The 22,718-nt window shown below is 36.2% G+C and overlaps 1 protein-coding gene and 1 pseudogene across 1 annotated transcript in view; one reads left to right on the top strand and one right to left on the bottom strand.

Moving 5' to 3' along the window:
* UVRAG (UV radiation resistance associated) overlaps positions 1-22,718 on the top strand; it is a 275,347-nt gene that overhangs the window by 128,044 nt on the left and 124,585 nt on the right. The window contains exon 8 of the mRNA XM_019726447.2: positions 9,708-9,834. Within this exon, the coding sequence (XP_019582006.2) occupies positions 9,708-9,834 (127 nt within the window). The remainder of the gene's footprint in view (positions 1-9,707; positions 9,835-22,718) is intronic.
* Positions 7,317-9,664, bottom strand: LOC109444804 (malignant T-cell-amplified sequence 1; annotated as a pseudogene).

The following is a 22,718-nucleotide window of genomic DNA, read 5'->3' as shown; positions in this document are numbered from 1 at the left end:
CATCTAAAACCTTATTTTAGTTAACATTTTATTAGTTCTTAAATCTATGAGATTTCAAAGTTAATTATTACTCAAGCTATTTTCTTTTTTTCCCCCCTTCTTCCCGCCTCTCCCCCTCCACTCCAGTTCAAGCTGTTGTTTCTCAGTCTAGTTGTGTAGGACACAGCTCCCTGGCCCATGTTGGTATTATGAGCCTTGTGCTCCCCCTGGCTGAGGCAATCGGTCGCCTGACGTTGGTAGGCGGCTCACAGCAGCTCATGGCAGCTCTTGCCAGCTGCCGGCCACTCACACTGGCCACCAGCCACTCATGGCAGCAGCACATGGTAGCCCACGGCAGCACACAGCAGCCCGCGGCAGCCCATGGCAGCTCACGGCCAACCTCCAGCAGCCCAGCTCCAGGGAGAGCCGTTGTTCAGAATCTTAGATGTAGAGGGTGCAGCTTACTGGCCCATGTGGGAATCGAACCAGCAACCTGGGCATTAGGAGCATGGCGCTCCAGCCACCTGAGCCACCAGGCCAGCCCTCAAGTTTTTTTCTTGACAAATTTTGAAACAGAGATAACATATATTTTTGTAAACCCACGTAAAACGAAAGATACTATATTTAATGTTAATAACCTTAAAAGACATGTCTATTTAACCAAAAGTTAAACCAGCGTTAGTATCAAAATATTTTCTTAGATCATATGATCCTGAAAAGTACTTGGGTTAGTTTTATTAATTGACTTTATTTAAGTGCTTAATCTTTTTTTCTTTAAGCCAATCAAATATAATCTGGTAATACCGTCCACAGGCAAAAACATTATATATAAAACATAGACAAACACAGATATCAGAGATCATATACTTATAAACAGAACTATTAACAATTGCAAAGAGGACCTAAGATCTTACAATTGCCCCTACAATTTCAAAGAGGCTGGAATAAGGGGTGGGGGTTCTGGCTTGTGGCATTAGCTGCTCGTTTTTTAAGAATGCCTATTTTCTTCCGTTACCTCAGCTTCAGGCATTCCTGGTTATAAGTGGATTAGGGGTTGGGTGGAGTCCCCTTTTCTCTGAACTATCAGTTTTGTTCTCTTCTTTTCAGGGTCTATCATAAAGACTTATATTAGGTTGGTGCAAAAGTAATCGTGGTTTTTGCAGTTATTTTTAACCTTTTAAACTGCAGTTACTTTTGCACCAACCTAATACATAAGAAATTTAATCCTATTTTCCAGACCTCTAACAGAACAATTTCAGTTGCAAAATAGTATAATAATTCAATGAACCATTGAGCGGCCAGCGCTCTCCAGAATCTAATACCATGTTTCCCCGAAAATAAGACCTGGCTGGACCATCAGCTCTAATGCGTCTTTTGGAGCAAAAATTAACCTAAGACCTGGTCTTGTATTACATTATGTTAGGTAAGACCCGGTTTTATATTATAGTAAAATAAGACCGGGTCTTAGGTTAATTTTTGCTACAAATACTCATTAGAGCTGATTGTCTGGCTAGGTCTTATTTTCGGGGAAACAGTGTATACATTAGCCAAGCAGTATTGCAATAGAACATTAATTTCCTTTTGGTCAATGGCTTATAGCCATAGTTTTGCCAATGGCCTAAAACTTTGCCCATTGGGCTCTAGGTTGGGATTGAAACCTTAGATCCCATTTTTGAGCTTGAACAAATACAGCTGGACTTCACACACACACACACACACACACACACACACACACACACACACACAGATCCAAGTATTCCTTGACTCAGACAGACAAAACCAGAAAGACTAACTTTGGATCCGATTACCAAAACCAAAACTAAACCTGGCCAGGCACCAAATTGTGATGTGACGTCGTCTTACTCCATATACATGGTCCATATTTCATCTGGTCCATAGACTGTCAGACAGTCGGCCAGCCACATGATTCTCTGGTGGAGTCAGTAACCCAGGAACAATGATGGATTAGCCTGGTGGACCATTGAGACTGTGATCAATAAGTCTACGGGTACTAATCTTAAATTTCAGGGCAATTTTCTAAAACAGGGAACTGGGTGGGACTGGGGACATTCCAAGCTCGAGCCACAGGGGGATGATCTATTGTTAAGCTATAGGTAGGTCAAGGTGAGGCTGGGGACTGGGAAAGGCCTCTACTGTGGGGGTGCCAAGCAGGCCCTGCTTCACATGCAGTAAACAGGTAAGCAGAATAGAACACAGAAACCCATTAGAATATACTTAGGGAACATTAAGATCTTTGAGTGTTTGACTTAGATGCATTAGAAAGGGTCAGAACCAGATCCCATGTGGACAGGGTGTGTTTTACGCATCAGAAATTACAGCTAGCAATTCTGGTTTTGAATAACTTGATATATTTCTGTAAATGGGCCAGTTTCTGCACATGGATCATAACACAAATACACTATGCACACACCTTCCTGTATTAGTTTAGTATTTAGATTAACTTGTACCCTTAGTGCTTTGATTCTGAAAAACATCCTAATTTGAGTGCACACTCAGGAATAGGGCAGATTAATCCCCTACCTGGGCATATCTCTGTGTTCTCTGAAGAGTTGCTTTCCTTTTTTTCTATTTTTTTCTCATGCTCAGGTAGAATTAATTCACTTTATATATTTTGTGGAAAAATTCAAGTTAAGGAAATTGAACACCTCTTTGTGTAAAAAGATTGCTTCCTAAGAATTTACATATTTCTTTCCTCAGTGATGTAAAAACACCCTAGGGCTTCCTTATGACATTATTGGATTACTAAAGAAATGCAGATTGTTTCTTGGTTCCTTTTTCTTTAATGATGGACAATCTCATTAAGTTTCATTTCAGTCTTTGTTTTTACAGTGGGTTGGCAGGGCTTCTGTCTTAACTAGACCCAAACTCTTAGAAAGCAGAAACCATTTCTCATTCATCTAGAAGCACATAGTAGTAGGACAGTCATTACATGTTTGCTTTGTTCAGGAAAAATTGATTAGAAACTTTTCATACTTAATAGAGTTTCCCAGTCAAATATAATAACGATGATTGGAAATAAGCTTTTCTGCTTGTTTTCTTGGCTTGAATGTCTTTAACAGATGATCGTGCCATCTGTTTAGAATCAGTATTTCAGAGATGAGGAAGAAAGCATTTTGGGTGAGAAGTGATAGCTATAAAGTACTTTCCACACCACTGTCAAAAGTCGTTTTCCATGCCCATTCCTTCTACAAGGCCATACCATTACTCATCTCGCTGAGTGCCATTGCTTCCTCATTGTCTGTGCATCAAATAGAGATGCTGACTTTTTTTCTTTTAAAGTTTTCCATCAGCTTATCCCAGGACTTAATAACCTAGTCAGTTTTTTTAATGAATGGATTTTTTTTCCGATTACAATTTTAATTAGCATATATTTAGAACAGAGACGAGAATTTACTTGGTACAGCCAAATTGCTATTTTATTAAGATTATGTTATAGAAAATCAAGAAGAGTATATTATCGATACCATTGACAAACACCAGGAGAGAAGAGCACATACGTTCATAATGCAGTAATTGTGTGTAAATGCAAACATGTATGAGCACATACATGTTTGTTCCTTGGGGGGGCAGGATTTCAGATTTCATCTGGAGGCAAATTCTGGCAAGTATTTGGCTTAAAAGGGAGTCTGAGTAAAATTTAAACTATGGTTTCATAGGTTTAAGTAGGACATATTTTTATGCAAAGATAAATGAACAAACTTATTTAGCAAACTTAATTGTATCTCTGTTTAAATGTCTGAGATGTTTTATTAAATGAACATCCAGTAAAATTGACTTCTTTGGAAGTACAGTTCTATCATTTAAAACAAAACAAAACTCTATTTAGAGTAGTTTTAGTTTTACAGAAAAACTGCAGAAAGTTTCCATTTTCCCCCCTTTCCCTCCAATGTCTTTGTTATTACCGTCTTATATTAGAGTGGTACATTTGTTACAGTTGTGTAATCGATATTAATATTATTAACTAAAGTCTATAGTTTACATTAGGGTTCACTCTTTGAGTTGTGCATTCTGTGGTTTTTGATAAATGCATAATGTTGGGTATTCACCATTAGAGTGTCACACAAAATACTTTCACTGGCCTAAAAATCCCCTATATTCTGCCTATTCATCCTTTTCCCCGTCCCTCAGAACCGCTGGCAACCGCTGATCTTTTTGCTGTTTCCATAGTTTTGCCTTTTCCAGAATGTCATATAGTTGGAATCATACAGTATGTAGCTTTTTCAGATTGGCTTCTTTTACTTAGCAATATGCTTTTAAGTTTCCTCCATGTCTTTTCATAGCTCATTTCTTTTTATCACTGACTATTTCATTGTACAGATATACTACAGTTTATCTGTTGACCTACTGAAGTGCATCTTGGTTGCTTCCAAGGTTTGGAATAAAACTACTACAGACATTCATGTGTAGGTCTTTTTGTGAACATAGGTGTATAACTCATCTGGGTAAATATCTAGGAGTGCAATTGCTGGATCATATAGTAGGCCTATGTTTAGTTTTATAAGACACTGCCAGGCTATCTTCTAAAGTGACTGCACCACTGTGCATTGCCACTAACAATGAATGAAAGTTTCTGTTACTCCACATCCTTACCAGCATTTGGTGTTGTTAGTGTTTTGGATTGTAATTATTTTAATAATTGTGCAGTGGTATCTAATTATTGGTTTAATTTGCAATTTCCTCATGACATACGAAGTTCGTGGGCTTATAGGGTGGAAAGTTCACAAACGTAATTGTCCAACCTCAGTAGGATATTGAGCGTCTTTTCATATGCTTATTTGCCATCTGTATATCTTCTTTGGTGAGAAGACAGTTCAGATCTTTGCCCAATTTTTAATTGAGTTTGTTTTATTTAGTTTTTAGAGTTCTTTGTATATTTTAGATATTTCTTCATGATAAGTGGTTTTCAAATATTTTTTCCCAGCTGTGACTTTTCTTTTCATTCTCTTAATAGTGGTTTTTGCAGAGCAGAGGTTTTAGTGAAGTCCAACTTACAAATTTCTTCTTTCATGGATTATCCATTTGGTGTTTTATGTAAAAAGTAATCTCCAAACTCAAGGTCACCTAGATTTTCTCCAATGCTACCTTCTAGAAGTTGTATAATAATTTTTTATTTCACATTTAGGTCTATGATCCATTTTGAGTTAATTTTTGTGAAGGGTGTAAGGTTCGTATCTAAATTTTTAGGGTTTTTTTGTTCCACATGTGGCTGTTTAGTGGTTCCAGTACATTGTGGTAAAAAGGCTATGTTTTCTCCATTGAATTGCTTTTGTTCCTTTGTCAAAGATTTGTTAACTATGTTTGTGTGTGTCTATTTCTGGACTCTTTATTCTGTTCCATTGATTTATTTGTCTCTTCTTTTGTCCATACCACACTGTCTTGATTACTATATGTCTTTATAGTAAGACTTGACATTAGATAGTATCAGACTTCTAACTTTTTCTCCTTCAGTATTGTGTTGGTTAGTCTATTTTTTTCCCCCCTTTCTATGTAAACTTTAGAATTAGTTTGTTGATATCCACAAAATAATTTGCTGGGATTTCACTGAATCTTTAGATCAAATTGGGAAAATTGGACATCTTAATAATATTGTTTTCCTGTCCACGAACGTGGACAATCTCTCCATTTATTTGGATCTCCTTTGATTTCTTTCATCAGAGTTTTGTAGTTTTCTTCATTTATCTTGCATGTAATTATTAAGGTTTATATCTAGGTATTTTATTTTTTATGTTAATGTAATTGATATGTTTTTAATTTAAAATTCTAATTGTTTCTTGCTATTACATAAGAAAGCAATTGACTTTTGTATATTAACCTTGTACTATGCAACCTTGTTATGATCTCTTATTAGTTCCAGGAGGGTGTTTTTGGTTTTGGTTGTGAGAAAGTCGATTCTGTAGGATTTTCTATATGTATAATCACACAATCATAAAATTCTATAAACAAAGATGATTTTATTTCTTCTTTCTCCATCTGTGTAGCTTTTCTTTTCTTTTCTTGCCTTATTGCATAATTAGTACTTCCAGTACATGTTTAAGAGAGTGGAGAAAGGGGACCTTCTTGTCTTGTTCTCCAACTTAGGGAGAAAGCACCTGGTTTCTCACTATTCAGTGTGATGTTAGCTGTAGGTTTTTCTGCAAATGCTCTTTACCAAGTTGAGGAAGTTCTCCTTTACGCCTAGTTTGCTGAGAGTTTTTGTCATAAATGTGTGTTGAATTTTGTCACATGCTTTTTCAGCATCTATTGATATGATTCTGATTTTTTTTTCTTTAGCCTGGTTGATGTGAATTCCATTAATTGATTATTGAATGTCAAGCTTGCCTTGCATACCTGGAATAAATTCCATTTGGCCATGGTGTTCTTATGCATAGTTGGATTTGATTTGCTAATGTGTTGCTGAGGAATTTGCCTTTATGTTCATGAGAGACATTGGTCTGTATTTTTCCTTTCCAGTGATATCTGGTTTTGGTGTTAGGGTAAAGCTGACTTCATAGAATAAGTTAGGAAGTTCTATATTTTGGAAGAGATTTTAAAGAACTAGTATTATTTCTTATTTAAATGTTACGTAAAATTCACCAGTGAAACCATCTGGGACCAGTGCTCTCCATTTTGGAAAGTAATTAATTATTGATTTAATTTTATGAGTATATGCCTATTCAGAGTATCTATTTCTCTTAGAATGAGTTTTGGTAGATTGTCCCTCAAGGAATTGGTTCGTGTCATCTAAGTTATCAAGTTTGTGGGCATAGAGTTGTTTATAGTGTTGTTTAATTATTCCTTTCATGTCCATGGGATCAGTTGTGATGGCCTCTTTTCATTCTTCATGTTAGTAATTTTTGTCTCCTTTTTTTTTCTTGGTTAGCCTGGGTAGAGTTTCATCAGTTGTATTGACCTTTATAAAAAACCAGCTTTTGGTTTCATTTATTTTGTGATTTTTCTCCATTTAATTTATTCTTTTTGGGGTTCACTAACTTCTTGAACCTGTAGGTTTATTTCTTTTGCCTAATTGGGAAAGTTTTAACCATTATTTCAGTGATTGCTTTTTCATTCCTGCCCTCTTTTTTCTTTCCTCCTAGTACTTGTTAGATTGGTGTAGTTCCATAGATCCCTGAGACTGTCTTTTTTTTTTACTGTCTATAATCTCTCTGTTGTTTAGATTGGACAGTTTCTATTGTTCTATTTTCCAGCTTAAAGATTCTTTTCTCTGTCTCCTACATTCTGCTATTGAGATCATTCAGTGACTTTTTTTATTCCAGTTTTGAATTTTAGCATCTGTTGAATTTATTCAGCGTAACCACAGAAGTATTGTCTTCATGCCATCACATACAGACACAAACACCAATACTACACAGCCCATCATTTAAATAATGGATATTTTCAGTGCCTCCTTTGTTGACTTTCTTAGCATCTTCGGCAGACATCTTCATGACTCTGACATACAGAATATACTGTTTTCCTTCTGTCATGATGGCAACAATCATATCTCCTGCAACAGGGTAAAGTTTAGCTCTAGGAGTTAAGCCTGGACATGAAATTTTGCTCCTCTGAGTACAAATATGATGGCTCCTTTATCAACCTGCTGGTGTGGCAGGATAAAAAGATATTTGTGGAGTAATTTTAGGGTTGGCTGAAAAGTTCCTTCACCTTGTCTAAAAATAGTAACTTCCTTACCAGAAGGTAAGGGGGGTGGGTGGTGGGAGATGAGGGTAAGGGGGATCAAATATATGGTGATGGAAGGAGAACTGACTCTGGGTGGTGAACACACAATGGGATTTATAGATGATGTAATACAGAATTGTACACCTGAAATATATGTAATTTTACTAACAATTGTCACCCTAATAAATTTAAAAAAATAGTAACTTCCCATTTACTGTAAGGATTTCTCTATGTTCATGGCGTCACACCATTTTGACAGGATCTTTCTTAGACATGATTTGATTAAGCCATAGTTCAATACCTGGAAATTGCTCTATCAATTTGGTCTTAACACCCTTTATAACTGAGGTTTCCTACTGGATGCAATTGGACACATTTTCTTTTTCATCAAATTTCTTGAACGTGATTCAAGGTGAAGAGGGCAACAACAGGGAAGGGCCTGGAATGGCGGGGCGGGGGGTGGAATTGAATTAGAAAGCGTCCAGCAAGTCCACTTATATGTGGAAGACCAGCACTGACAATCGGAGCTGTTGTTATCTTATTTCTCCTATTCCAGTTATTTTCAGTTCTAAAATTTTCATTTGTTTTTTTCTTAATATCTTCTATTTCTTTACTGAGACTTTCTATTTGTTTGCCAAGATGTTCTGTTTTTTCATTTTTTTTCAAGTGTGTTTGTAATTGCTGGTGAAGCATTTTTATGATGGTTGCTCTCAGATCTTTGTCAGATATTTTTAACATGTCTGTCATCTCCGTGTTGCAATCTATTGATTATCCTTTTTCATTTACTGTGACATCTTTCTGGTTTTGGGTATGAGTGATTTTTGATTGAAACTTATACATTTTGGGTATTATGTTAGGAGTCTCCGGATCTTATTCAAGCCTTCTGTTTTACCTGGCTTCCTCTGACAACTCTCTCTGGTAGGGGAAGGGAGAGGCTCCATCTTATTACTGCCAGGTGCGTGAAGAAGTTCAGGTTCTACAAGTCACTTCCATTGATACTAAGTGGTTGTCTGTGCACACACGTGTACACACACACACGTGTACATACACACACGTGTACACACACACACACACACACACTACTGGCCAGGGGTGGGACTTCCAGCTCTCTCCTAGGCCTCCAATGATACCTACTGGTTGGGAGGAGTAGGAGTGCCTTAATACTGCTCCCCAGATGGCCTCCACTGATATGAGGAATATAAGGAATGTAGGGCGGCCTATTAGTGCTGCGTAGTGGTGAAAGTTCTGACTCTCCACTAGGCCTTCTCTGATGTCAGCCAGCAGGGAGAGAGAGGGTTATCTTGTTACTGCTACAAGTCCAGGCTTCCCCTGTGGTGTCCACTGACATTATAGGGGGCTTGATTGGTTACCGCCTCGTAGGGATGAAAGCCTTAGGTCCCTGCTTGGCCTTTTCTGAAATCTGTGGGATATTAGAGCACCGTGGTTCCGTTTGGCAAGGATGGAGATCTACTTTTTGTTTCTGTGAATTTGCTATTCTGAACATATCATATGAATGGAGTCTGTGTCTTTTTTAAACTGGCTTCTTTTACTTAGCATAATGTTTTCAAGGCTCATCCATGTTGTGGCATCTACCTTTTTATGCCACATAATATTCTTTTTATTGCCAAATAATATTCCATTGCATAGATATGCCACATTTTATTTATTGATCAGATGATGGCTATTTGGATTAATTCCACTGTCTGCCTGTTATGAATAATGCTGCTATGAACATTCATATTCAGGTTTTGTATGGATATATTTTTGATTCTCTTGGGTAGATACGTAGGAGTGGCATTATTGGGTCCTATGGCAACTCTGCATTCAACATTTTGAGGACTCCATTTCTTTCTTATTAGTAATCTTTTGTTGTTGTATTGTGATGTCAGGAAAGAGGCTTGTAGTGTCTTTTGGGTTACTCAGGAGATCAGTAAGTTAGTTGAGTATTAAGTGCTTTAAACCTTTATGCATTTTGGAACATTATGAATGTATAATTATTCACAGTCATGGCTTTTATATTAATAAATTTACCTGTGCTTTTAATTATTTAGAAAAAAGAAAGCGAGTGCCTGCAATTAAAAATTTTGGTGCTTCGAAATGAACTGGAAAGACAAAAGAAAGCTTTGGGACGGGAGGTGGCATTACTGCATAAGCAACAAATTGCATTACAGGACAAAGGTAAGTGAAAACACTGTACCAGTAGTCCCACTTCCATATTTAAGTTTTCCTTTCTTCTCCACAGGCTCAAATAGTCATCTTTGTGTAAATTTGCTGGTATAGTTTTAAAAAGATTTTTGAAGTATTTTGAAGTTGTTGATACATACAGAAAAGCTTACAAATACATGCACACCCACCATATTTCAAATTTTCAAAGTGAGCACACCTACGTAAGCAGAATCTCCATGAAGAAACAGAGCATTGCGAGAACCCCTGGGCCCCAACAACTTCTCGTGCCGTTTCCATTCCACACATCTCTAGCTAGGCTAACCCTTAGTTTGACTTTATATACCAAAGATTTGTTTTGCCTAATTTTGAACTTTATACCAATAGAATCATATAATATGTACATTTTATATGCTGGCTTTGTTCAACATTTTGTTTGTAAAATTCATCCTTACCTGTGTGTAATGTAGTCTTGGTTTATTCTTACTGCCAGTGGTATTCCACTGTATGAGTATGAATTGATTGTGGCTTTTGTCATTTTGGTAATTTCCAATTTGGGACTATTACAGGTAGTACTTCCATGAATGTACAGGTTTCTAGTACAGGTTTCTTAATGGAGATTTTTTATGCATTCCTGTTGGATATAAACTGAGGAGCAGAATTACACCGTCATGGGATATGCATATCTTCAGCTTTAGTGGGTTGTGTCCAGAAGTTTTCCGAAGTGGTTATGCCAATTTACTTCCTCTCCATCCAGCAGTGTATCAGATCTCTGGTCCTATATCTTGTCAGTGTTTGGTACTTTCTGTCTTTAGTATGTTAGCCTTTCTGGTGGGTATGTTGTAGTATCTCCTTGCAGTTTTAATTTAGATTTCCCTGAGGGCTAATGAAGTTGAACACACTATTTCATATGTTTCTTGTGATGGGCATGTATTCACTCCTTTGTGAAGTACCCGTTGAAGTCTCTTGCCCCCCTTTTATTTTTAATTGGTTTGACAACTTTTTTTGGTAAGAGTTCTTCGTGTATTATGGATATGGGTTTTCTAAAATATGCACTAACAATATATTCTCCCATTCGGTGGCTTGCTAGTTCACTCTTTAATGATTGCTTTACGTGAACAGAACTCCATTTTATCTGTCTTTTCTTTTGTATTTAAGGCTTTTTGTGAACTAGTTTAGATAATATTTGCTTATTTTAATGTCATAAAGATGTTCTTTGTGTTATCTTTTAATGCTTCACTGTTGTACTTTTTACATTTATATCTATAATTCGTCAGGAACTGATACTTTGTGTATGATGTAAGGTAAGAGTCAAGATTCATTTTTTTTTCTTCATACAGTCAGTTGTCCCAGCACCATTTATAAGACCTTCCTTTCTCCATTGTGCTGCGATTCCACTTTTGCCGTATATGTGTATGTCAGTTACGGACCCTCTGTTCTGTTCCTTTGATCTATATTTCTATTCTTTTGCCATTATCTCAGTGTTTTAATTTCTCTAGTGTTATAATTGGTATTGCTATCTGTTAAAGTTATTCTTAGCGATGTTCTTCACGATCGCCTTGATTATTCTTGTCCTTTTGCATTTTCTTATGAATTTCTACACAGAAAAGGTAGTCTTGCCAGGAGTTTGATTGGGACTACATTTAATATATTTATCCATACAATTGGGGGAAAATAGACATCTTTACAATATTGAGTCTTTCAACCCCAGAATACTGTATATGCCTTTATTAGGTCTCCTTTATAAAACATTATTGAAATAAACTAGGTGTTAGTATGTGGATGTTTCCCATGACTTATTGACTTTATTTCTGTTTTTTAATGGTTTATGATACAATTGTAAATATCTTTAAATTTTATTTCCTACTTGTTGCTGATATGTAGAAATACAATTGATGTTTTTCAGTGGTATTGATTTTTATTATATGTACAAAGAAAATTCCCCCAAAGTCTTAGGGACGAATTATAGCAGTTGCTAATGTTAGGGTAATAGCTCTATAGCTGTAGCTCTCACTATGGTTATTTATTTGTTTACATTGTAAATCAATTATATTTATAATTAAATCTATTTAGTGAATCTTGAGCCATGTTAAAATATTTTAGAAGCACTGGTATTGGTAACATGAAGGGTAAAAATGTGTTTGTCATCTGTATTTGCAGCTTTGATTTAGGGTGTTTGCTAGCCAGTAGTGGGATGATTTGCTAATAGAAGTATTACTAGTGGCTTCTTACACATGAAGAGTTCTCTTTGGCACTTGGTGCTTATCTAGGCACTTGGTTCCCAGCCCAAGAGCTCAGTTAGGACACAAAGTCAGTAATATATGATATTTAATCTTTGCTACTGATCTTTCTGAATGACCATAAAGGAATTGCTTCTGCATCTTTTGACACATCTGTGCAGTAAGGATAGCTGCTCATAATAGTGCCATAAGGATTAATTTGTGTAAACATTTAGAAGAAACCAGGTGCCTATAATATATTTTATATTTTTGTTTATAAAAATTCATTGCAGCAGGATGATTTATTGGAAAGAGGAAAAAAGATCATTTTTATCCGTGCTGCTGGCTCGCCGAGTGGCTGCATAATTCTGAGGGGCCTTGTTACCCCACACCCGTAAGTTTCCCATTCCTGTACCTCAAAGGCAGTGGTTCCCAGCTTGTGGTCTACAGCAACTTTCAGCTGGGTCATGAGCTGATCTTTTCAATATTAATGTTTATTAATGTATATATTTTCATTTCTGGCAGATAATCGTAGTTGAACTTACGATTTTTAATAAAAAGCAGATTTCCCCTCATTAGTGCCGCAAGCCGGATAACCTTCCCACTAAATAATTATATGTTGGTTTACAGGGTCTTTTGCCCTAACTTAACCTCCAAATCTTTGAGAAGCAGCAACACTTTATCTAAATTAATTTGCTTGAAATTTGGTTTAGAAAAAGGTATGAAACATTGGTCTTTAGGAAATGAGTTTGGTAGAACCTAAATACATTTTATAAATGTTGATAAAATTCAAGAACTCAGTGGTGCCTGGAAAGTGATAATAATTTTATAAAAGCAGAATTCCCTAATCTTTGTAGGAAGAAGCTAGTTTTTAATGCAATTCGTGTCTTGATAGTAGCAATAGCATATGTAGTAGTTTATAATTAGAAAGTGCTTGCACAAAGATTATCATATTAAATCCTTAAAGCAATCCTGAAAGCTCAGTATGGCAAATATTCTTACATTCGTTTTGTACATAAGATACTGAGGAGGTGAGTGACTTGGCCAGGTATATATAAATAGTTAGGAACAAAGTTGAGTTGTAGACCCAGACCTTTTGCCTCCAAATTCTGTGCTTTTCTCATGTTCTGTGCTATCTGAAACCTTGTAAAATATATTTGAATCCTACGTAAATCCTATGAAGCAGATAACTTTTATTGAAATCCTGTACCATGCCAGATATATCACTTATGGTATATTATTTAATTCTTAAAATAGTCCTACGAGATTATAATTTTTACTCCCTTTTTCTTGAGGTAAAAGCACTTGGGGCTCAGACATTTCCCAAGGTCACACAAATAAGTAATAGATCCAAATTCAAATTTAAGTTTGATTCCAAAGCCTGTCTTGTTTCTGCTAAGCAAAATATCATTGTTGCTTTCTCTAACATGTATCCAACAGATAAACTGACTGATGGCTTGCTAGTTTTCCATTTGGGTCTGTGGACTAATAGATGGAGAACTTTGTTCTGTTATATTCCTTTTTATTACAGAATGGGTGAAGTGAATTTTCCCTGAAGATTTCTCTGATTTGTTTGTATCTTAATTAAGATACCTGAATTATAGATTTACTATTCTCACAGTCTGTCCTTAGACAAATCATTCAACTTTTTTGGACTAATTTCCTCTTCTCAAAGAAACCAAACAAAGTTTGGACTATGCCATCAAGATTTCGTACAGCTCTGAGATTCTAGTTATCTCAGGAGGATCAGATTGACAGAAAGGATGGGGATCTGTATACCTTTTTTATGAACCTCTTCATTTTTCAAAGTTTGACCTCCATGATATATTTCCCAGCAATGAAATATGAAAAAAAAATTATCTGACTCAAGTGTGTCTATAGATGTTGTTTGTTAACTAGAAAGCCTTTTGATGGGAATGACATCTTAGAATTCTCTAACTAGCTGCATTCAAGTCTTACTTTATAGATTCTTAATTTGTTTTGGTAAGTAAGCACAAAACTAAATCCATTCTTTTAGTGACATTGTGTGTAGAAGAAGTCAGATGTGTCTGATTTCATTGCTCTGATTTGGGGAAGGAAATTCCTCTTGGTAATGCCTGTGATGTTTTTTATTGCCAAAATAAGAAATGTTTTATATGAAGTTCTCACCAGTTATGATTTCTTATTGTCATTTTACAATAAATTTTAATAATTAAGGTGAACAACATATCTAGTTTGTTCTATTTAATTACCTTCTGCTTGGTCAGAAAATTATTGTGCCCTTTTGCATCTCAAATAAAAGAAGAACCATAAACAAGGAGTGATCAAAGACTGAATGTTTAAATAATAATAGAAAAAAATTATTACAGTAAAAGACACATTGACATTAATACCCTTGAAAATACTCCCCATCACTTCAAACACACTTATCCCATCGGATGTAATCAATAATGTTGTAAAGATTTTGTAGGGTATCTGATGGACACTTGTCCCATTAGGGAGGCCACCTCAGGGATGATGTAGATGCCTGATCACTGCACTGTACACCTGAAGCTGAAGCTAAACAATAATGAATATCAACTACAATATTTTATATATATGTAGTTACAAGAAGTGGAGCACAGCATTAGGAATAGAGATAGTGGAAATGTAATGGCTGTGTGCGATGTCAGAGGGGTAGTAGATGGGGGGAGGGGGATATCACTGTGTGAGGGATATAGATGATAAATGTCTATTACATTGTTTTCTACACCTGAAATTAATAATAAAAAAATAAAAAATAAAAAACATACTTATCCCATCGTTCTTGCCACTCACTGAAGCAGTTCTGGAAGTCCTCTTTTGTGAGTGTCTTTAGTTATGCTGTATGGCTGCCTCGATATCCTGAATCATTTTGACTTTGGGAAACAGCCAGAAGTCACATGGTGCCAGATCCAGTGAATAAGGTGGATGAAGATACACTGTAATGTTTTTATTTGACAGAAATTGCCGTATACCAGAAGCAATGTATGGCATGGAGCATTATCATGATGGAGGATGATTTACAGCACACTTTAAAACACATCTTCTCTCAACCGTAGCTCGCACCAACTGACTGCACTAAACAAGTTGAAACTTGTCATACACTGTTATACACTAAGGTTCGATGCTCTGCTTACCGTATTGAAGATCCCTGCCTTTCTGCTGGCTGGCACTCGGCAGCAGCATTCACCGTATTTTGTGATCACAATGGAAAGGCTCCATATCACACATCACTTCTGGTACTGCAGTTTCTGTCAAATGAAAATCTTATGGTGTCTCCTCATCCACCTTATTCACCGGATCTGGCACCATGTGACTTCTGGCTCTTTTCGAAAGTCAAAATGACCGTGAAAGGTAATCGTTTTGAATTGATTCAGGACATTGAGGCAGCCAAGACAGCACTACTAAGACACTCACAAAAGAGGACTTCCAGAACTGCTTGAGAAAGTGGCAAGAAGATGGGATAAGTGTGTTTGAAGGGAGAAAGAGTATTTTTTTAAACATTTTTTTATTAGTTTCAGGTGCACAAAACAATAATAGTTAGACATTTATCATCTATATCCCTCACACAGTGACAACCCCCTTCCCCCCATCCACTATCCCTCTGACATCGCACACAGCCATTACATTTCCACTATCTCTATTCCTAATGCTGTACTCTGCTTCTTGTAAATATATATATATATATACATATACATATACACATATATATGTATATATAAAAAATTGTAGTTGACATTCATTATTCTTCAGCTTCAGCTTCAGGTGTACAGTGCAGTGATCAGGCATCTACATCATCCCTGAGGTGGTCTCTCCAATGAGACAAGTGTCCATCGGATATCCTACAAAATCTTTACAACATTATTGATTACATTCCCCAAATTGATGAGAAAGAGTATTTTGAAGGGGATTAATGGCAATGTGTCTTTCGCTGTAATAAATTTTTTTTCTTTAAACATTTACATATTTTTTTTATCACACTGCGTAGCATATTTAAATTGGCGCTTTAGTTTCTATCAAAGGTACTAGATTTTTATTTGAAGTTATAAAGATGTTAAACATTATGTAACAGTTTTCTTCTATTAGGTCAAAAGGTCAAAAATTGAAAAATTACTTCTCACAAATTTTATAATTCAAGATACATTTATTTGAAATAATGGTAAAATTTAAATTTTATTCGTCTGTGTATATGGTTTGATTTTTTTACAGCTATCAGACAGAAATTCCTAAACAGACTTCCTTGTAAATTATTAATATCTATCTTTCTCAAAAGTTTTTGGACCTGAGGATAATTTTTCCCTGGACAGTATGCTGTTAAAGTTTCTTTACTTTTAGCCATTGGCGTTGTATACAGCTGTGAATGGCAGTAAAAGCCAGAGAACTTAGTGGTCGTGATGGCAAATGTGGGTCCTAAGTAAACTTCAGATTTTCTTTCAGATTTTTCAGAATCATTCATTTTCCTTATATTTGTAATGATTTTTTTTCTAGTAATGTCTTAATTGGATTGTAGGAAAGTCAAATTATCATATTTTAATCTCTGCCTTTTTTAATGGAAAGTACAGATGTGTAGAAATAAGCCACTAAACAAATTTTTACTTTAGTTTGTCATCAGTTTTTTTCTCCACTTACTCCCAAAAAAACATTGAAAGTGGCATTTACAAAAAATACATTTACAATTAGATGGTTCAACATGTAAGTAAAATGAGATTATAAGGCATACAAAGGAAGTGGGTGGAGCGTTGAATACATGTGCACTTGTGCACGTGCCTTCATCCGTTCTTCATCATTTATGGAATACCTACAAAGAGCCAGTAGCTGTGTAGGATGTTAGAAACAGAATGACAGCTGTCATAACTATATGACAGAGATGTAGAGGGTGCTCTAGGAACACAGAAGATGAGTATCTGAAAATCAGAACACCAGGTAAAGTAGGTGAAACTTGGGCTGAATCTATAAGAATATGTAGTAAAGCGCTAGGGGGAGAAGGTGAGACTTTCCAGGTAGAGGGAACAGTTTACACAGAGGCATGGAAGTAGATTAGAGAATTGCAGGTAATTTCAGTAAAGTTCAACTAAGGATACATTTGAGTGAAAGGTCCATAGGAGACTTTAGAGAGGTAAAGAATGACCTAATCATAGACAAAGTTTATGTTAAAAGGTTTGGAGATCTGTTGAAATCACTTAAGCAAATTTTTCAAAGACAAAAAATAGAACTGTGTTGACGACTACAGTATAGAATGGAAATTAGGTGTGTGCTTTAGAAAGTTCTCTTTGAGGAGCTGAGGATAAAGAATTATCATTTAGGAAGTTATAGTAATCTCAGCAATACACAATTAAAATCTAAACTGATTGGGAATGTAAAGGGAGCAGGAGTGTGTAGGTTCAAAAGAAATTTAGGTAATAGTCTTTTAAAAGCTTGATGGATTTGAGGAGAGAAGAAGGAGAAGGGTTTAGGATAGTTGCCAATTTCTGGTTTGGACAACTGGCCAGATTACAAACCATTCATCAAGACAAATACTGGAGGAAAAGTAGATGTTGGGGTAAAGACGGAAAAGGGAAGAATCAAGACTTCCAATTTTGGAGACTTACCTAGTGTTTAAGACAGTAAATAAGAAACCAACAAATAAACTAAACATCAGATTGTGATAAGTACTAGAAACAAAGTGGGGTGATAGAAAATAACTACGGGTGACCATTTTTGCTCAGAAAAGGTTTGCTTGAGGAGCTCAGTCTTACAAGGTGAGAATTACTGGAGTACCGGCAGAGGGAACAGAAGGTGAAAAGGCTTGGACATAGAGAGGACCCAGACTGTGGAATAGGAGAGAGGCCACTGTAGCTGGAACATAATGGTTAGGAAGAGAGTATTATGAGATGGGGTTGGGATGAGAAGGAATTCAGAATATAAACCAAGATATTTGCCTCATTCATTGAACAGGCTAAGAGAATGGCGTAGGGGCAGGTGAGTTTACATATTAGGCAGTGGGTAGGACTATCGAAAGGATCGCATTGTATTTCAGGGTAGTTTGATGTAAGGTAATTATATATTGGATTTAGGGGCGATTTAAGGATTCGGGGGATCGTATGGAGTAGTGATCTCAAAGAGTGGGAAAGCAAACTAATGAGGAAATTGTAGTAGGATTGCTGGACAGTGTACCCATTTGTGGTTTGTGATTATTATTTTTAAAGTAAAATTAACCAGGCCAGTTATGTAACTTTTTCTGGAGCTTCATGGGGGCAGGTTGCAATGCACATATTGAATAAATGTGAAATTATCCCCATTTTACAGATGAAGAAAATGAAGCTCAGAGACGTTGAGACTTGTCTAGAATCCTGAGAGTAGCATAGGTAGGTTAGCCCAGATCTTCTGATTTCCTACGTCCATGGGCTTCTCAGTACAATATACTGTCTCCCATAGAATCTGCCTATTGAATTTAAGCACTAAAATTAGCTCTGACCTTTATAGCTGTCAAGCTAATCGTGTAGAGTTATGGAAGGTATCAGTTGCTTCCCATTGCCTGTTATAAGGAAGTTTATCAGTTCTTTCGGGAGAAGAAAATCTTCTGTTGGCACTAAATCCTGAGAGGAATTTTGCATGCAGTTTCTTATGTGCTAGATATTAAATATCATAATGAAATACAGTCAATTACAATTTTGTAAAAGTTACAGCAAGAATTATCTATTAACCCTTGAGAAAGGCAACATCATAAATCATAGTAGAAAAAAGGCATTTCTTCAGGGAGGGAAACTAAAATAGTCGAAGTATATTGCTTTTTGGTCATGTGACTTGATGTGGAAAACCCAGAAGAATGACAGTTTATTGGTTTTAACTGTAATTTTGACAGGAGCTGGCCATTGGCCAGTCTGAGACCAAACTGTCTGGTGAGAGAGAGGCTAAAGAGTCTGTGTTTTGTTTTGTTGATGGGAGCAAAATTCATATTCTCTAGCTATTAAATTTATAGGAGACAGCATTGACATTTGGTTATTAAAATTAAAGTGCCTGACTTGACTTCTTGCTGAACAGAGGGGCCATCTTACTTAATAGAGTGGAACATTGGTGTATGCAGGGCCAAACATTTCAGAAAGCAATTTTGGAATATTGTAAACCAAGCACATGCATTTGCTTTCCCTCTCCCTCAGTGACCAATTGATAGGATAGTAAGGATACATGCATAAAGAATAAATCCATGGTGATGGTGAAAATAAAAGAAAGTGCCATCGAAATAGCAAAGTTTTTGATGCATTTCTCAAAGACACAAAGTAGATAGGATTGTACTGATGAATCAACTATAGAAAAACTGCAGCCTAGAACACAAATGGGAATGGCTGCAGAAGGAGTTTCTGGTAGAGCTCTCAGAGGCCTCAACTTGGAATTGAGGAGAATGGTGGAGCAATAATTAGGGTAGCTGGGCCTACTGGACCATTCTCTTTCCTCTAGGAATTTGAAGTAACTTCCTATAACATTTGCTCCAACTGCTTTCTAGACATAGTGGATTCTTGACATGGTTAAGTCCCATGGTATGAGTGTTTGGCATAAAAAAGTGGAGCAGAGGCTGATTATGGACTTTTACAACCAACCCAGAGGAAAACATGAAAGGCAGCACTACTTAGGAGTGAAGTACACTGAATTAATACAATCCCAAAGTAAAGTTCTCTTTATTTGACAGTTGTGGTGATTTAAAGTAAATGTACTCCCTTCTCCCAGCATACACACTCTGAAGGAAAGCCACTTGTCAGTAGGACCTGCCCACTTATACTGAGCTGGCACTCAGGGATGAAGCCTTTTATGTAAACAAATCTTTATAGCGTCAAAGGATACCTACACTAATTATACTAATGAATCTAATCATGTATTCATAGGTTTGAAGGGAAAACCAAGGGCCGTCAGACATTTGAGGAAAACAGTTTGAATGAGACCAAGTTGAACAAACAGAATAGCTAACCCAAAAGAAAAGACTAAGAAGAGAGAAGAGCTTTAAAAAACTCAATATTCTCAGATTTGACTTCCAGGCTCCACTTAGGATGTAGAAAGGTGGGAGGAGCTTTATTTCCATCCTAACAACGAGAGAAGGCTGGATAAAATACAAAATCATAACTTTTCTTGAATCTGTCAGAGAATTAAGATTGCAAGGCAACCAAATAGCCTAATATGTAAGGAAAGACAGGCCTCTCCAAGGAGAGGCGGGATATGAGGACTCATTCACCAGTTGCATGGGAGGAAGTTGGGGCGATGGTATAAGAAGGTAATTCAGCTCCAATTTTTACCAGATTGCTAATCACCTAGTGTGGGATACTGTGAAACTATAGCAGATATAAGGCAGTTCATACCTGCTCACAGTTTATTCTGCATGGACCTGCTTTGGATAGTCACAAGAAAAATTAAAGGACAGAAAATTGTAGAAAGTTTCCCTTGGTATTGTAGGTCTGGAGGAGGGGAGTGGATGCTGTTGCAAGAAAGGCATAACCCTTCTTCCTTAAGAACAAAAGCATTAAGCCTCTAGGGGATGAGCCTGCAAATACTGTAGTCCCCAGGGCACAGGTAAAAACCTATTGTAACTGGAGGAAGGAAAAGAAAAAAAAAACACAAAAAAAAACCACTGCCCTTGGGAGTGTGTTGCCCCTGGACTATTAGAAACCTCTTACCCTTTGTATAAGGACAGTATTACTGAGAAAGCCCTGCCTTGATATACAATGACACAAGGTATGCCTGGCTCAACCAGGACAGCAAAGAAACTCCCTTCCCTCCTCCTCATGCTGGAAAGCACAGAATAACAAGCCACAGTAGTTTACCACTTGAGGAGAGGCAAGGGCATGGCAAGACACCCTTACTTAGGTGCAGGTTCACAGGGAATACATAAATCTGAGGATAGAACAGTCATTGAAAAACGCCTCCCGCAAACCATGTCCACCCCCCGCCCCCCGAAAGGGAAAAGTTAGAGGAAATTTGAAGGATGTGATACACTGAAGGTAACCATGGCAGCAACAAAACCCAAATAGAGTTCAGTTTCTGATTATATTGACTCAGCTTCCAAATTTAACATTAGAAGAAGAGGCAATACCTTTTTTTCCTCTGTTGCCCTGCAAAAGATGTTCAGCATTCAAACAAATTTTTTGAGACAGAAAAAGCAAAAGCAAAACAAAACTAAAAAGCATCACTACCACCATCACCACCATCATCAACAACAAAACATTGTCAAAAGAAGAAATTTACAGAAAAAGACTCAGAAATTACTCAGATGTTGGGACTATCAGAGAGGGAATTTAAAATAACTATGATTAATGAGCTTCAGGCTTTTGTGGAAAGGTGGATAACATGCATGAAGAGATGATAAATTTCAGCTGAGAGATGGAAAGTAAAAGACACAGTCTAATGTATATGCTATAAATAAAACACAGTAACAGAGATGAAGAATGCTTTGACAGACTCATCAGTAGATTCAACATGACTGAAGAAAGAATCTTTAAACTTGAAGATAGGTCATAAAAATTGCCCAAACTGAAGCACAAAGAGACTCTTTCAGATAAAACTAAAATAATTCATTACCAGCAGTCCTACACTTCAAGAAATATTAAAGGAAGTTCTACAGCAAAAGAAATATGATACCAGACAGAAACATGGCTCTACACAAAAAGTTGAAATTTCTGGAAATGGTTGAGATGACGATATTATAAAGGCATTTGTTTTCTTATTTTTAATTGCTCTAAAAGACAATTGATTTTGTAGTGCAAAAATAGCAAGGTTTCTGGGTTTATAATATACATAAAATAAAATGTATCAAGAATTTGAAGAGTGGGGAAAAGAATTAGGAGTGCACTATTTTCAGGTTTTTACACTCTACATGAAATGATATATTATTTAAAGGTAAACTTTATTAATTAGAGTTATATATTGTAAACTCTGGGGAAACCACTAAAAAATTTAACATGTATGTAAGAATAAGCCAGTATGGAGAAAGAGGGAATCAAAAAAGTATTAATCCAAAAAACATAAAGAAAGAGGGGTAAAGGAACAAAGAATAGAAGGGACATATAGAAAACAACTAGCAAAATGGTAGATACTAATCTAAACATATCAATAATTATATTAAATGGAAATGGTCTAAATATTTAAATTAAAAAAACAGAGCTTGTTCAGATTTTGTATTAAAAAGTCTCAGCTAAATACTACCTATAAGAAACCCACTTATAATATAAAGATGTAGATAGATTAAAGGTAAAAGAATGGAAAAAGTGTACCATGCTAATGCTAATCAAAAGGTAGGAGTGACTATGTTAATATCAGGCAAAGTAGACTTCTGAACAATGAATATTATTACCTACAGTAAAGATGGATATTACATTATGGTGAAGAGGTCAGTTTCCTTGTTGAGAAAAGATATAACAAATTCTAGATGTGAATGAATGTAACAACAGAGCATATATATATCAAAAACTTATAGAACTGAAAGGAGAAATAGCCAAATCCACAGTCATAGTTGGAACCACAATACTCATTTCTCAGTAATTTGTAGTAGAAGTAGAGAGAGAATCAGTGCAGAAAGAAGACTTTAATTAACAACCTGTCCACTGATTTGACCCAATTGACAGTAGACTGCTCCACTGAACACCAGCAAAATGTACATTTTTTTCAAATATACATGGAATATTCAGCTAGGTCATATTTGGTATAATAAAATAAACAAAT

Source organism: Rhinolophus sinicus, linkage group LG06 (genome assembly GCF_036562045.2).
Source record: "Rhinolophus sinicus isolate RSC01 linkage group LG06, ASM3656204v1, whole genome shotgun sequence".
NCBI classification, from domain to species: Eukaryota; Metazoa; Chordata; class Mammalia; order Chiroptera; family Rhinolophidae; genus Rhinolophus; species Rhinolophus sinicus.
The sequence above is the reverse complement of the archived record's forward strand: the minus strand, read 5'-3'. Positions and strand labels throughout refer to the sequence as shown.